The sequence below is a fragment of the Natator depressus genome, chromosome 1 (assembly GCF_965152275.1).
Source record: "Natator depressus isolate rNatDep1 chromosome 1, rNatDep2.hap1, whole genome shotgun sequence".
Classification (NCBI taxonomy): Eukaryota; Metazoa; Chordata; order Testudines; family Cheloniidae; genus Natator; species Natator depressus.
In genome coordinates, this window is record NC_134234.1 from 298,509,335 (window position 1) to 298,525,479 (window position 16,145).

The 16,145-nt window shown below is 43.3% G+C and overlaps 1 protein-coding gene across 3 annotated transcripts in view; it reads left to right on the forward strand.

Annotated features, from left to right (window-relative positions):
* The window catches only part of LOC141980730 (uncharacterized), a 122,198-nt gene that overhangs the window by 38,373 nt on the left and 67,680 nt on the right, over positions 1 to 16,145 (forward strand). For all 3 annotated transcript variants that reach the window (XM_074942261.1, XM_074942260.1, XM_074942259.1), the window contains exon 7: positions 11,521 to 11,603. In XM_074942261.1, coding sequence (XP_074798362.1) covers positions 11,521 to 11,603 — 83 coding nt within the window. The remainder of the gene's footprint in view (positions 1 to 11,520; positions 11,604 to 16,145) is intronic.

Below are 16,145 nucleotides of genomic sequence, written 5' to 3' on the forward strand. Positions count from 1 at the left end.
GGAAGTGCTACAGCAGTGCAGCTGCAGTCCTAAAGCAGGACTACATTTAAAACGGTGCATTGGCGCAGCTGCACTGATGCAACTGTGCCACTGTAGTGCTTAAGTGAAGACGCTCCTATGCCAATGGGAGAGCTTCTCCCATTGGCGTTGTTAATCCACCTCTATGTCGATGGGTTAGATTGATATAACTATGCTGCTCAGTTGTGTGGATTTTTCACACCCATAAGCGATGTAGTTATACCGATATGAGTCTGTAGCGTAGACCTGGCCTTGGTAAGTTTCCCAGGCCAGAAGAAGAGCTCTGTGTAAGCTTGAAAGCTTGTCTCTCTCATCAACAGAAGTTGTCCAGTAAAAGATATTATTACCTCACCCACCTGGTCTCCCAAAGAGCTTGTCTACAGTACAAAATTATGTTGACCTAAATATGTCGACATACAGCCACAGCAGTAATTAAATCACTGTTGCATGTCCACACTATGCTCCTTGTGTCGGTAGTGCACATCCTCACTAGCAGCGCTTGTATCGGTACAGCGAGCAGTGTATCGTAGTAGCTGTCCCATTGTGCAACTTCCGACAATCTAGCGCAGGGTGTTTTGGGAAGTTTTTGCAATGCCTCATGTGGGCAGACGAGTCATGCAGGGGTGACTGGGAACATGATTTCAACTCCCATAATGCAGTGTTCTCCATTCCATAATGTTTCATGCCTCTTTTCAAAAGCCCTGGAAACCCATCTCTCTGAGAAGCATTGGAGCCTGCACAGCTCTGCACAACTGTGATGAGCGTTGCGAGCACGGGGCGCCTGATCATGCAGAATTTGCAGAGCTGCCCAGAGGACCAGCAGGAAGCATGACCATTCCTTGGAGGCTAGATTGCTGTGGAACATAGAAAGAAACAATTCAAAATTGTTGGCAGGATTCACGGAGCAGTTACCGACAGTGGAGAGCTGGTTCTGAGCCTGAGAAACAAGCACTAACTGGAGGGATTGCATCGTTATGCAGGTATGTGATGACAAGCAGTGGCTGCAGAACTTCTGGATGCATGAGGCCATATTCCTCGATCAGTGTGTGGAGCTCGCCCCAGCCTTCCAGCTCAGTGACACCAAAACAAAATCTGCACTGACAGTGGAGAAGTGAGGGGTGATCGCTGCAGGGCTGGCCTTACCATGAGGCAAACTCAGGCGGCCGCCTCAGGTGCCAGATTGTGAGGGGATGCCACTAGAACCCAGAGTGTAGAAAATTGTGTCTGCTGTTGGTGCATATGTATTCTCTCTGCTCTAGATGCAGAGATGGTGGAGTGCTGTGCTGGAGGAAGGAGGGCACAAGAGACATAACAGGCAGTCAAGAGAAAAGATGAGAGGGAATAACAGAAAGCAGCAGGAGCTGCAGGGAGAAAGAGGAGGAGAAGCCTCTTATGTACCTCTCTAGCACCCCCCGAAGCTTGGACTGATTAACACCAGCTTCTCAGGGAGCTTCCTGTTTCCTACTGCTTCCCTGAATCCACTTGAGGAGAACAGGCAGTCAACTGAAGTAGTAGGAGCCAGTTAGGCCCTTAAGACGCTGATATCTTCCCTCACTCAGGCCCTGTTACCAGCCTGCTTATTTGTCCCCTTCAACTGAGTGTTGAGAGCCACTATAGCTGGCACAGAACAGCAGTTATGAATGAAAGAAGAAAACACCCCTCTGGGGCAGCATTCAGAAAAAGAAATAAAGCAAAGGAAGCTTTTCTGTTTAAGCAGGAAGGAGTTTTCCTGAGATACATAGACACAAATGTTCATGGTGGGCCTTCCGGCCCCAGTGAGGATGTGAGTGGTGAGGAGATGCCTGATCTTTCAGTTAGTCAGAGTACAGGTGACCTGGCAGCTACTGCAGCATCCATATCTCCATCTCAGATGGATGTAACCATGCACATTCCTGAAGAAAAATGTAGATCAGAGAAGAGTGTGGTGGAGGTGCAAGAAACAGCTGCTGCTGCATTTAGTTCCTTAAGTCTAGATGATCCAGGACTGTGGACCCACTTGAGCAGTAGCCTGAGGGACTTCCTTGTACGGCATGGGCCACAGCAAGTGAAAAACTTCATGTTCCCCAAAGACAATGAAAATAGAAGTTTCCATCCAACACATTACTGGCGTGAAATCCCCAATGGTGACGAAGTGGAGAGGCCATGGCTTATGTACTCAAAAACCCAGAATGCTGCATACTATTTTTGTTGCAAACTCTTCCAGTCTAATGTTCCATCCACACTGGGTTCTACAGGAAGAAAGGACTGGAAAAATCTGGCAAGAAATCTGGCATGCCATGAGAAGGCAGCAAATCACCAGAGAGCATTCCATAGGTGGAAAGAGCTTGAGATGAGACTAAGGTTAAAGGCCACCATAGCATCAAGAGAAGATTGTGCATCAGAGTCTCTTTACTGGCAAAATGTTCTGAAAAGGCTCATTGCCATTGTGAGAATGCCTGCTACCCAAAACCTAGCACTGCGTGGCACTTCAGATCAGCTGTATGTGCCAAACAATGGAAACTTCCTTAAAATTGTGGAGCTGATGGCTGAGTTTGATACTGTACTCCAGGAGCATCTAAGAAGAGTCATCACCCAAGAAATGTACACACACCACTACCTTGGAGAAACAATTCAAAATGAGATCACACAGTTACTGGCAACAAAAGTCAAACAGAAGATTGTGGCAGATCTGAAGTCAGCAAGATATTACTCTGTTATTCTGGACTGCACACCTGACATCAGCTATACGGAACAAATTACTTTACTGGTACGTTTTGTAACAACAACAGAACTTAGTGAAAATGTCCCTGCAGTGGAGACTGTCAGAGAGCATTTTCTAGAATTTATTGACATTGATGATACTACAGGAGCTGGTATGACAAATGTGCTTCTTAAAAAACTGGAAGATATGGGAATTGTGATAGCTGACATGAGAGGTCAGGGCTACGATAATGGTGCCAACATGAGAGGAAAGAACAGAGGAATGTAGATACAGATCTGAGAATTAAATCCTCCAGCTTTTTTTGTCCCATGCAGTTCTCATTCATTGAACGTGGTGGTCAGTGATGCAGCATCAGCTTCTAGTGAGGCTGCTGAATTTTTTAATGTAATTCAAAGCATCTATGTATTTTTCTCTGCATCAACTCATCAATGGCAAATTTTGAAGCAACATCTGGGAACATCCTCTCTGACACTGAAACCACTGAGTGCCACACGATAGGAAAGTCGAGTGGAGGCAGTAAAGCCTATCAAACACCAAATTGGGAAGATAGATGATGCCATAGTTGCCACTATGGAGGATAATGCTATGACAGGAACTGTTCGTGGGAGAACAGTGGCAGAGGGAAATGGAATCACCAGAAACATACATAACTTCAAATTTCTGTGTGCCTTAGTGTTGTGGCATGACATACTGTTTGAAATAAATGTTGTAAGCAAGAGACTCCAAGGTGTTGACCTTGATATATCTGGAGCAATGGAACAACTGGACAAAGCAAAGTCATACCTACAGTCTTACCGGTCAGAAGAGGGATTTCAAAACGTTCTGAAGAGTGCACAGAAGTTGGCAGAGGAACTTCACACTGAAGCTATTTTCCCACCCATTCAAGAATACAAGAGTCACCGAAGAAGAAGAAATTTTGATTACGAGGCGCAGGATAATCCCATAAGAGACCCCAAACAACAATTCAAAGTTGAATTCTTTAACCAGGTGCTAGATTGTGCAATCCAGTCAGTTGAAGAATGTTTCATGCAGCTCAAGGAACACAGCAGTATATTTGGGATGTGGTATGATATTCCAAAACTCCTCACTATACCTGAAGAAGACCTACATCAGCAATGCAGGGCACTAGAGACAGTGTTGACACATGATGACATGCACGATATTGATGCGAGATATTTAGGTGTTGAACTGAAAGCTCTTTCAAGATACATTTCAGCAGGATCAACTCCAAAGGCTGTTCTGGAATATATGTGCACACATAAGATGACCACCCTCTTCCCAATGCTTTTGTTGCTTTGCACATACTTCTAACACTTCCTGTAACAGTTGCCAGTGGAGAACGCAGCTTCTCCAAGCTGAAGTTAATAAAAACACATCTACGCTCCACAATGCCACAGGAGAGGCTGGTTGGCCTTGCATCATCTCAATAAAGCATGAGCAGGCCCAGACTGTGGACCTTCAGGAAGCAGTTCAAATCTTTGCAACCAAGAAGGCATGGAAAGCACCACTTTGATTATTCAAACAGGTAAAAATGCCAGTGTTTACTATGCAGACAAGAAAAGTTACATTTGCTGTTCAGGTGTTTGAAAGTTAAGTGTTACTTAAAATTTTTGAACAAGGCATTTTAAGTTGTTAGTTCTCCTTTATTTGGGTAGATAGCAGAGCAGTACCATGAGAGGAGTAGAACAGGAAGAAGGCAGAATTGAGACCTTTCAAAGTTTTGGCCCAAGCGAGGGGGCATGGGGGCATCATTTGAGCTCCCCGCCTCAGGTGCCAAAATGTTGTGGACTGGCCCTGGATTGCTGTGTGGAAGCTTGCAATGCCACATTGCTACTGATCAGTTGGGAATCAATTTGAAGTTGGGAAATCCACCATGGAGATTGCTGTGATGCAAGTGTGCAGGGCCATTAATCACCTCCTGCTACGAAGGACTGTGACTCTGGGCAATGTGCATGATATATTGGATGGGTTTGCAGCAGTGGGGTTCCTAAAGTGCAGTGGGGCAATAGATGGCATGCATATCCCTATTTTGGCACTTGACCACCGTGCCTCAAAGTAAATCAACAGAAAGGGCTACTTTTCTATGGTATTGCAAGCACTTGTGGATCACCGGGGATCTTTTACCAACATCGATGTGGGCTGGTCAAGGAAGGTACATGACATGCGCATCTTTAGGAGCACAGAAAGCTGCAAGCAGGGACTTCCTTTCCAGACCAGAGTATTACCATTGGGGATGTTGAAATGCCAATAGTGATTCTGGGAGACCCAGCCTACGCCTTACTTCTGTGGCTCATGAAGCATACACCAGCCACCTTGATAGCACCAGGGAACACTTCAACTACAGGCTCAGCAGATACATTATGACAGTTGAATATGCTGTTGGCTGTTTGAGTGGCCGCTGGCACTGTCTACTCATGAAATTGAACCTCAATGAAAAAAATATCCCAGTGATTATAGCTGCCTGCTGTGTCCTTCATAATATCTGTGAAGCAACGGGAGAAAAATTTCTGCCAGGGAGGAGGCGGAACGGCTGTCTGCTGATTTTGAGCAGCTGGATACCAGGGTTATAGGAAGAGCTCAACGTGAAGCTATTCGGCTCACAGAGGGTTTGAAAGACCAATTTAATAGTGAGTTATGGTAATATGTGTTGCTATAGTGTGCCTGGCATTGCTTTTTTGCGCCCCTGTAATGAGTGCTGTGCGTGTAGCAATATAACATTGTAAATGCACCTATTGCTATTATCTGTGAACGATGTCAGCCTCAGCCAGCATATGTTGTGAGCTAATAAAGATGAATTAAGTTTCCATAAATAGACTATTATTCCAAACCTATGCAAACAGACACATTTATAACTGAATGGAACTTTATAAATACAGGGGAAAGAACAGTCATTTCCATTTCCCATACATATACACCATCTGCATCTTTCATTGGTCCGTGTATGTGCAGCTGTGATTGCCTGTACTCTCCCCCAGGGTGAAATGGTAGCTGGTAGGGGTAATGTAGTGGCCCTACATGCCACGTGGAATGGGCTTCAGAGGGAGGTGAGCACGGGTCTGTTGAACCTGAAGGCCATCAAGAGTCTGCAACATATTTGTTTTCTGCTTGAGAAGCAGTAGTATCTCCTGGTACATGTCTCTCTCCTTTCCCTGTGCCTTTCCCCTCTCTGCTTTATCCTTGCCCCTGCTGTCTGCATGAGTGATCCTCCAAGCCCTGTGCTTGGTATTTGAAGTAGCAGAGGCTTGCAAGATATCTTTGAATATGTCATCCCCCTCCTCTTTATCTGGCTGAGTTGCTCCGCCATTGTGGATGGTGAGACCCTCAAGGCCACATTTCTGGCTGGAAAAGGTACAATGCACAGGGGTACTATTCACGAGATAAATGGCAACTTAGTATACTGAACTCACTCCCCTTGATGCCCACAATTTGCAAGCAGTATATTTTCACTTCTCGTTGGGATTCATAGAGCATGGTGGCAGTCCCAGCAGTGGTAGGTACAGAGGATTCATGGGACATCCAAGTGTACATAAACAAACTGTTCTGCATGGCCTTCTCTGCCTAACTGTACAGGGGAATGGGAAGCAGATCGCAGCTCTAAGTCTTTTGGTTATTTCACTACATCTTCTAGCATAAGTAAAAAAGAGTAAATAAACAGATGTGTCTCTGCAATTTCCAAGCAAATTGCATACTTACCAGAGGTTCCTTCCCCTGCTTCAGGCTCATCTGTGCTGGATTGGAGGGACTGGCTGGACTGTCCAGAGCCAAAAAGTTCCTGGCTTGCTGTGCCACTGGATCCCCTCAGTCGCCTGTCCCCCATACGCCTCCTCTTCATCACTGTTCATGGGGGAGGGGGGGCTGTGACTCCTGCTCCCCCGAAGTATTCATGGGGCTTTGGGGGAGTGGGGGGTCTTCGCCAAGGATGGCATGCAGCTCTTCGTAAAAGTGGCATGTCTGAGGCTTTGCACCAGAGCAAGTGTTAGCCTCCCTTGCCTTCTGGTACACCTGCCGCAGCTCCTTGGCTTTCACGTGGCACTGCTACAGGTTCCTCTTGTATCCTTTCTCCTCCGTGCCCTGAGCGACCTGCTGGGAGATATCAGTGTTTCTACAGCTGGATCGAAGCTGTGCCTGCACAGCCTCTTCTCCCCACAGATCCAGGAGATCCACCACCGCCTGTGTACTCCACTCAGGAGTGTGTCTGCAGCATGGAGCTGGCATGGTCAGCTGGGCAGTTGCTGTGCATGCTTGACAGTTGCTAGGTGAGCTCTCCACACCGGGCAAACAGGAGATGGGATTTCAGAATTCGTAGGTCTTTAAAGGGGAGGGCATGTATCTGTGTATCTGGCCTCTTGACAGCAGAGTGCTAAACAGTGACCAGAGCAGTCAAGGTGGGGCATTGCGGGACACTTCCTGGAGGCCACTAAAGTTGACCTAAGTAACACAGTGTCTACACTGACGTATCGACCTAACTACAACAACCTAAGTGCTACATCTCTCACTGACGTGAAGTTAAAGTTGGTGTAGCAGACGAGTTACATAGGTGGGAGTGACATTTTGAGTTAGATCAATTTAAGCTGCCTTGCGTTGACCTAACTCGAGTGTAGACCAGGGCTATGTCACTTAGACAATTTTGAAAATTGTACCTGAGGTTAGTGCACAGACTTACCAAAGGTTCTACTTCCTTTGCTATATGCATAAGTCATTTTAAATAGTTTTTAGAAGCATGAGAAAGCATGGTGCCCGACAGCAGGATAAATCCCTGCCATTGCAAAAAGTACCACTGGTTCTTTAACATCCATGCAGAGCAGACAAGATCTCAATTTTTAAGTCACCAGTAAAACCCAGACACAACAAACTGCATGAAATTCAGTTTCTCTCTTGGGAAACAATGGCTGAAGTCACTCTGCTGGATGGGATTTGAACATGTAGTTCCAAGGAATTTTGCTAAAACAGGCTTGATAGTTAGACCCCAAAATAAGGCCCTGAGTGAGTAAAGTACTAAAGCATGTGCTTGAATTTTAAGCACAAGTGATCCCACTGACTTCAATGTGATTAACCATGTGCTTTAAATTGAGCATGTACTTGTGTGCTTTGTTGGATTAGAGCCTAAACCATCACCATTGGCATCTGAAGTTTAATCTCTCTCTCTCCCTGTAGAACGAAACAGTTTCTCTTTTATTCTTCTATGTTTGTAAATATTTGACGAATTGTTTGTGAGAGGAAGGAAGTGTATAAAATCTGTGTATGACACGTATAATCACTGAATTCTCACAATTCAGGTGTTTCAAATTTATTTGCTAGAGTGCTTGTAATCTTGTAAGGCTGCTGTTTGCACTATAAGAACATGTGCTAATGTTATACCAATAAAATAAAAACCAGCAGGATCTTATTCAAGGGAATAAGGCAAAATGCCACACTTATTGTGAATCCAGAGAGAATCATAGTAAGCAGTTAGTTATAGCTATAACATTCCATTCAATTTCATATTTATTCACACATTCATTCATACACACACACACACACAGGTTCTGCAAGGTTGTTATCATAGTTACCAGCCTTAGAGTTGCTCGTGCCAAGCCGCTGGCCAGGTGGCCTGGACACGAAGAGGGAGCAGGGCCTTGTCAGATGCTCATCTGATGCTCCTGAAAGTTGGTTTGCAGAATCAGACCCCAAAGTTCTCACTTTCTAGAGTCCATTTTTATAGGAATTTATTCCTATGCCAGTCTATGGGAATTGCTTCATCATGCTGTTGCTGAATCAATCAGCAGATGGCACATTCCTGATGGCTCCGTGCTGCCAGATGTTATCTTGTTCTTCGGTTCTCCCATTCTTGAGGCTGTTGGGTGGATTCCAGTCTGCCCTCCGGGGTCCTCCGCTTATTTCCACTTGACGCCTTCTTTGGCCAATGGACACTGGATTCTTAGGCTGGCGCCTCCCTGATCATTCATTTATTATCTGCACCAAGCATCCATCCACATACATTCTCTTTCTCTATTTTAATCACAATTGTTAACAAAGTGAGATAAATACAACAAAAGGGCAGGGAGTCTCTGTGTGCTGTTTCTGTTGTTACAAAGTATCTCTTTGAGTCTCTCTCTCTCTCTCTCTCTCTGTGAGTAGTTGTTACAAAGTATTGCTTTGAGAACAGACTCTGTCTTAGGATGTACTAACACAATTAGCAGCTTGCAAGTTTCACACAGAGAGGGAGAGAAACAGTAAAAACAAGAGACCAAAAACCAAGAGACCTCTTCGTTAGTAATATCTTGGAATTTAAACTATGGGGAGTCAAACTCATTTGTGATTTTAACACAGAACTTCTTTAATATGATCCAATATAACACTAAATACTGTAATAATTAGTGTACAATTAGTAACAGTAAACGAACACTTTATTTTAAATGTTTTGTATGAGTATAGAGCCCTAGGGATTATCAGCCCTAGGGAATGCAGTCCCCCATTGTTCCACAGAACAGCTGCAACATAGGCCACAGTAGTGCAAGTTTCCTGAAACTGCCATGTCAATGTGTTTCAATCCTGCCCCGGAGGGGCCATATCCGGGAAAGAAAGGATAGTTCAGTCTCCGTGTTTTCCAATCCTTGGCGCCTCTGCGGAGGCTGCCCAAAAGTGCCAGTTATAGTGGTGATTTGTGTGACGTGTGGCTCCACTGGGAACTGGATAGAGGCCAACACTTGATCTCCACAGGCCACCAAACAGCCTTTACATGGTAACAACTTTTGATCACTACTGACATGGGCTGCATCATAACTGGCAACAGGGCTGTCCTTAGGATTTATGGAGCCCTATCCCCGATGGCAGCCCGTGCTCGCAGCCCAGGGGCGGGAGGGAAAGTCAGCAAAGGATACCGAGTCACCTGGCCAGCCTCCTGGTGGAAGAGAGTCACAGTTCCCTGCAGAGACCCCTGTACCTTCTCCATCACACAGAATGTGCGGCGCCGGCACATTCAGCTCTGTGAATGCGGCCCCTGCCTAAGGAGACTGCAGTGCATGCTGGGTGTGTGGGAGCCGACCCTCTCTTACCTGATGTCATGGGCAGTGGGTGAAGCTGCCGCTTGGGGAGGCTAGCTCCGCAGCCCACCTCTTCTGCCTGTGGCCCCACCCATACTCCACTCCTGCTCCACCCCACTCCACCCAGTCCCTGCCCTCCCCCCACTGTCTCCCTCCTCTCTTCCCTCCCTCACCCTACTCACCTCCTTCCAGTTAAATCCCTGAACCTAAATGAGGCAAATGACATTTGAAAAAAAACACTTCTGCAATTTCTTTCTAAAGAAAATGGAGCATGTTTTCCACTGCATGCCAGATGGTGAAGAATGGACATGCAGAAGGTACCTAATTAAAAGCACTAAACTTGGGAATAAAAAATGTTAGTCACAGGTTTTTTGATGTGCCCTGAAGTTTGTCAGAGATGTATTTGCAAAAACTTTGTAGTAAGAACGAGTCAGCTGTCTTGCTGAATACAACCTTAGATATTATAGAATACATGATGTAGCTCTTCTCTGTTTTACATTTTCTTAATCAGTATTTCTAAGCTGATTTTATATTTTAAATGTACTCTTAAACCTTCATAAAGTAATCATTCCAGATTACTACATATTTAACTCACTGAAACAAAAACATTATTTTAAATTAATCAGTCAAAGAGGTTTAGTGTGTTCATAACAATGTTCATTGCTTTTAGAAAAAGGGATCACTAATTTACTTTGTGTGATCTCCATAACAACAGACATGTTTATGAAATTTCACCAACTTTAAAAAATATTTTCCAAAGATTTTAGGCATAACAAAGGATTTTATATCTTACTAGGTATTGATTTTGCTGGAGGGTTCTCTTAAAACTAGTTCATCAGATAGTCAGAAGTAAAGAAAGTGAAACTCTTTGTCCAGCTATCTGAAGGAAAGGGGTGTTATCCCTTTAAGGGATCTCTTCAACTGAGTGTGGGGGGAAGGGTTGAAGGGAGAAAGGGATGGACAGAAAGGACAGGAAGTCTTTGGAAGCAAGTTTTTTTTCTATAGTAATTAAAATGTGTATTTTAGATAAGGGTGGTCTTTTGAAGGATTTATTTAAAAAAATATAGGTCTGAAGATCCAAGCATTTAAGGCTAAAGATGATTGTGCATCTGAAAAGCTATGCAAGGATTTTTTAGAGATGTGATTTTATAATCTTCACCAACTCACTAATGAAATATTTTTAAAGCAAATTTTAAACTAAGGTCCTGTAGACATATTCTGAGTAAATATTACTGTTTTTGTCAGTAAATTCAGAAACTGACATTATATACCTGGAGGTTGGCAAATGCCTGTTAAATGGCTTCATTACCACTTGAATGGCTCTTTAACAATTTCAATGTTGTGCTAATAGGTCTGGAAGGCAGGAAGGCTTTTTCACTTTTAAGTTACTAGATCCCCTCCAGAATAAGAGTCACCAGGCTGCTGCAGCTGTCTGTGGGAACCTGCAGGAAGGGTCAGAACAGGGATAGGAAGATCCGGGACAGTGGACACTACGACCCAGTGGTGCCCCAAATGTTCAGGTGCCCTACACAGCCGCTATGCCTAAGGGCAGCCCTGACTGGCAACCTAGACTGGCCCAATTTCCTGTGACTGATTCCTCAAGCCATCTACTCCCCCAGATAAATACATCCAAACCAATAATGACTTTTGAAATCCGAATTCCCTTAGCTTCTCAGCCCTTACAAACTTGCTCATGTCTCCCAAAATGTCACTGATGGTTGTATTAGACTTTTATTTATTGATGATCTATCAACAGTTACATTTTTTTCTTCTCAATAGGCTTATAAACTGGACAAAACTAGTAAAAATTTCTTTGATGTAGGAGATTTCCATAGTCCTAAAATGGATGATTTCTATGATAGGTAAGTACTAGTGCACATGGCTACTGCAAGGAGAAGTAAATGACTTATTTTTGTTATGGCTGAAGTGAGGATAAGCTAATTTTCTTATTGTTGCTTTACTCTTGCTAAGAAGAGACCCTAACCATCATTCCATTATGAGTTGCCTTTTTCTTTGCACTTGGTCCTAATTTTTTTCCTAGTAGCTGTGTCATCAGAAGCCCCAGCCAATAAGAAGACTTAATGGCATCTCTTTGGGGGAACTTTTCCCCCAGGATCAGCATGTGGATATCCTTCTTCCTGTATTGACCTTTGTGGCACCATATTTCCCCACTACAGGTCCTGCAGCAGACACTCCATAGATCAGGGTTCATCTGTGGGGAGATCACAAAAGTGAGGTTCGGGTGACATAACTGTTCCCTGATAACTAATGATAAATGTATTAAAAAGTGCATTCAGCCTGTATTTGCATGGAGCCCCCTTCATATTGGTTCCTCCTCTTGGAGTGGAGTTCTAAGGGCAGCTGCCAGAAAGGGGAAATGCTGCCAGTTTTTGACAAGAGGGGCAAGAAGTCCTGTAGATGGAGCAGACCCACAGGACCTGTTGTAATAATTGTGGTCTATCAGGCCTACTTTAATTGTTAGCCTACTTGGTGAAAAGTGGGTAAAATTTCATGACTTGTCACAATGATCTGTTGTATGAAACTGGTTAAGAAAAGATGTGAGAAGGAGACAGACTGAATTTCTTCAAACAGAAAGGGTCTACTAATACCACTGAAAGATTGTAACTGATAAACAAGAGGAGTTGAGAGTTGGAAATCAAAGAACCAAAATTGGTGTGTTGGAAATTAGGCCTAATTGGTGGACAAAATAATGAGAGGCTGGATTATTCCACCCACTGCCTTTCTTGGTCCTTTATAAACAGACTTTGGAGGAAAAATGGGGAAATTTTTACCATCACCACAGCTGTGTTGGGATTGTTGCCGTGACATCAGACTTTGGTACTCCAGTGGGGATATTTGACCATCATCATTACATGAATGAGGATCCCAACCTGATATATGTGAGATTCTGCTTTGTCTTCCCCTTCCTCGTATGCTTCTTTCTGTCCTGCCCCCTACCCCTATCTTCCTCCTGTCCCTCTTTCTCTCATTCTCTCTCTCGGCTTTTCATCTGATCCTGAAATCAGCTGTACTGCATGACACCAGCACAATGGGATGAGACAGCCCATCCAGCTCTGCTGAGCCTGAGAAGGACCAGTGAAGGATGGGGATCTGACCAGAACAACCAGATGATTTACCTGAGCGGGGAGGTGAGCTGAGATACGGAGCAACAGTTGTTGTGGCTGATTTGTCAGCCCAAAGCATCTGTCCGTGACTGACCAGCTGCCCTGTATTCTGAGAACATCAACAAAAGCCATATTTCCCCCATCTTTATGATCTTATCTCCCTTCTGTGTCTATCTGTTTTGCCTAAAGCAACAAAGTGACTAACATTTCCAATTTAGAACTGAGCAACAGAACTAACCCCTTTCTTCCCTGCTATGAAGGACTGTTTAATTGAATAAGAGACTTTAGCCAATATTCAGTGTCTCAAAATAGAGACTTTGACAGGTTTTGAGTACATCTATTTTGCATAATCAGTTTCAGTGCTCTTTGCCTTGTTTTGATTCTTTTCTTTTTGTATGTTTCAATAAATTTCTAACCTTTGGTGTGAATTTTAGTGTTTGCTCTAGTAAAAGTAGGCTGAGGTCTTTGTATACCGAACTATGAACTTTGTTTAAAACTGTTTAATGTTGTACAGTGACTGGGTTACATTAACACCTTTGAGCCCTTTAATCCTTCTAAATTAATACAACAGACCTCTGTTCAATCCCAAAGAATCTGAAGATTCTGGTGGCGAAAACCCCAGCTCATTCTGCCAGGGGGCAAACTCCACCTCTGAAACAGAATAAGCTCGCTCTAGGGCATTTTTTTTTGAGATTTCTCCTGTAAGAAATTAGGCAGGGTGAGCCAGGTGATGTCTTCAATTTGAAGTAATGTATCATGGCTCTCCCTTTTATGGGCAGTAATGCTGAGCAGGGAAAAAATGACAGCTTACTTAAATGTTGGTAAAATGTGATGTTTTAAAAGTTGGCTCGAGTGTGTGTGGCAGTGGGAAATTTAAATAGAAGTTCTCCTTCCTAGAGACAGAAACACAGATCTCTGTTGTTATACCGCCAAGTTGGGGTGGGAGTGGAATCTGTTAATTGTTACTCACCTGATATACAGTAACCCCCTCAAAATCTACCCTCCCTCCAAAAAAGATTCATTTCAGCTCTGAAGCTGGTTTTAGCTGTCTATCAATCTGTTTTCTTTTCAAAGCTTTTTGAAAGGGAATATTACATTCTCAAATCATCCTGTTTGCTTCTAGGGATGTGGAAATAAAAGCCACAAACTGGAACCAAATTTAAAACTCTCCTTAAACCTGAATAGACCACCTTCAAGGAGAATTATTGTTGCTTAGTTCTAGAGGTTTTTATTTTGAGCCTAAAATATCACCTGTCATTTGGTTTGATGAGCTTTATAAGTAGTTGTCTGCTAAGACTGAGATGAAGAGCAACATGCTGTTTTTGAAAACTTTGTTTCTTAAACAGCATGCCCCATTACATACGTGCAACATGACTGCAAATTCACACACACAAATAAAACAGGAGACAGAAACCTCTCTATGTAAGTTATGACTTTGTCAATAGTCTGCTTCTTTTTCAAGAAGAAAAGGAGTACTTGTGGCACCTTAGAAACTAAGGTGCCACAAGTACTCCTTTTCTTTTCGCAGATACAGACTAACATGGCTGCTACTCTGAAACCTTCTTTTTCAAGGTCACTGCTCCCTGAGTCTAAGTAATTCTAGAAAGGGCACCATACAGGGACATACAAATCTCGTGGGTGGTGAAAAACGGCTGTGATCCTCTTCAGTTCTGCAGTGCTCACAGGTCAGACCTGATCACTTCCAGCCATTCAAGCGCTGAGTACTGTTCCAGGAAAGGCTGTTGTGTGTCTAGTTGTCTGGTGCAGATGGCTTGTAAAAGAGTTCATGTGCTGCAGTCCAAGCACATGCTTCAGCTAAAAGCTGTTTGACTAGTGACTTGAAACCAAGCCCTATAAAGTGAAAGGTCAGTGAATTATATAAATGGAATGGTTCTATAGTTAATGCTGAAGGTAGCTGTGCATTACATTACAAGGCAACAAACAGGTTCCAGAATGGAGCAATGAATAGTGCACCTAGTGAGGGAGCAGGACTGTTACCAAGATAAGCAGCAAGGCTGTTACACTTGCAAGGATTCAAAAAGTGGGAAGTCTTTCTGTTTAAATCTTGAAGTGGCAACAGCATATCTGATAAAGATTAATTTAATTGTTATTTTCTTCTTGTTTATATCAGAGACTGTTTTTAAAAACGGACTATTCATTTTATGCTTCAAGACAAAACGGATATTATTTAAGGGAAAACTCCCACCACTTTCCTCAGTCCAGCAATCTGAAAGTTCCAGATAAAAATACATCTGACCCTCTGAACAAACTGTAAAATGGAGCTGGCAGGAATCTTTTTCTGATCTCTTTTGCTAAAAATGTGACAGGCAGTATGGGAGAAAGTATGAGATACTGGATAAAATTTTCAAAAGTGACTTAGACTCTTAAGAGCTTAAATCTTATTAAAAGTCAGTGAGTCAACTGCCTAAATCACTTAAGAGAATAGGACTTATACTTTATGCACTTTTGAAAGTTTTAACCAACTATTTATGTAATGTTTCCACAGCTTAGCCCTTCCATTTCTGATCTTTTTTTAAAAAGTTATTTTAATGGATTAGAAACAGCACAAACTAGGAGGTGGGCAGAGGGGAGATTTCAGCAGAGGATAATTTGAGAGCTAGGAATAAAGACGATGTAGGGCTTGAGGAAAAGAGGAGCAGAGTTGAAGAGGAAGCAAAGATCCCTGGGGCAGAGGTTGATGGAACATAAGTGCCACATGTGGGGAGATGAGGGCATGAGGGAGGAGAAAAGAGAGGTGCTGCCAGGTCATGTTGGAGAGGTGCAGGGAAGATGAGCCCTGGTTTTGAGTCAGGCTAGCTGGCAGGGTGAGAAGCTACAGTTGTTCTATCTGATGCAAACTGGGGGAACTGGGTGCTGGAGAGACAAGCAGTGGAGAAATGTTGCAAACCTTTGATCACAGAATGGCCCTGACTGCCACTAAACTGGCGCTACAAAGTAACAGATTTACTAATCAGAAGAAATCTTTAATGTTCAGTTGCAAGCAGGTCCTGGCCTGAACATTTGGCTAGCAATGTTAATGGGAACATATGATAAGGGATATCACCTTGAACCAAGTGTAGTTTAAGTTTTAGCAGTAGAAAGTGCTTTATCTTTATTTCTCTTGTAACCGTTTCTGACTTTAATGCCTTTTAATTGTACTCCCTTAAAATCTCTTTTTCTAGTTAAATTTGTTTTATTCTTAAATGAAAACTAATCCAATGTTGTGAATTGGGTAACTCTATGTAAAGTAGCAAACTATTGTATATTGATCCCCTTACA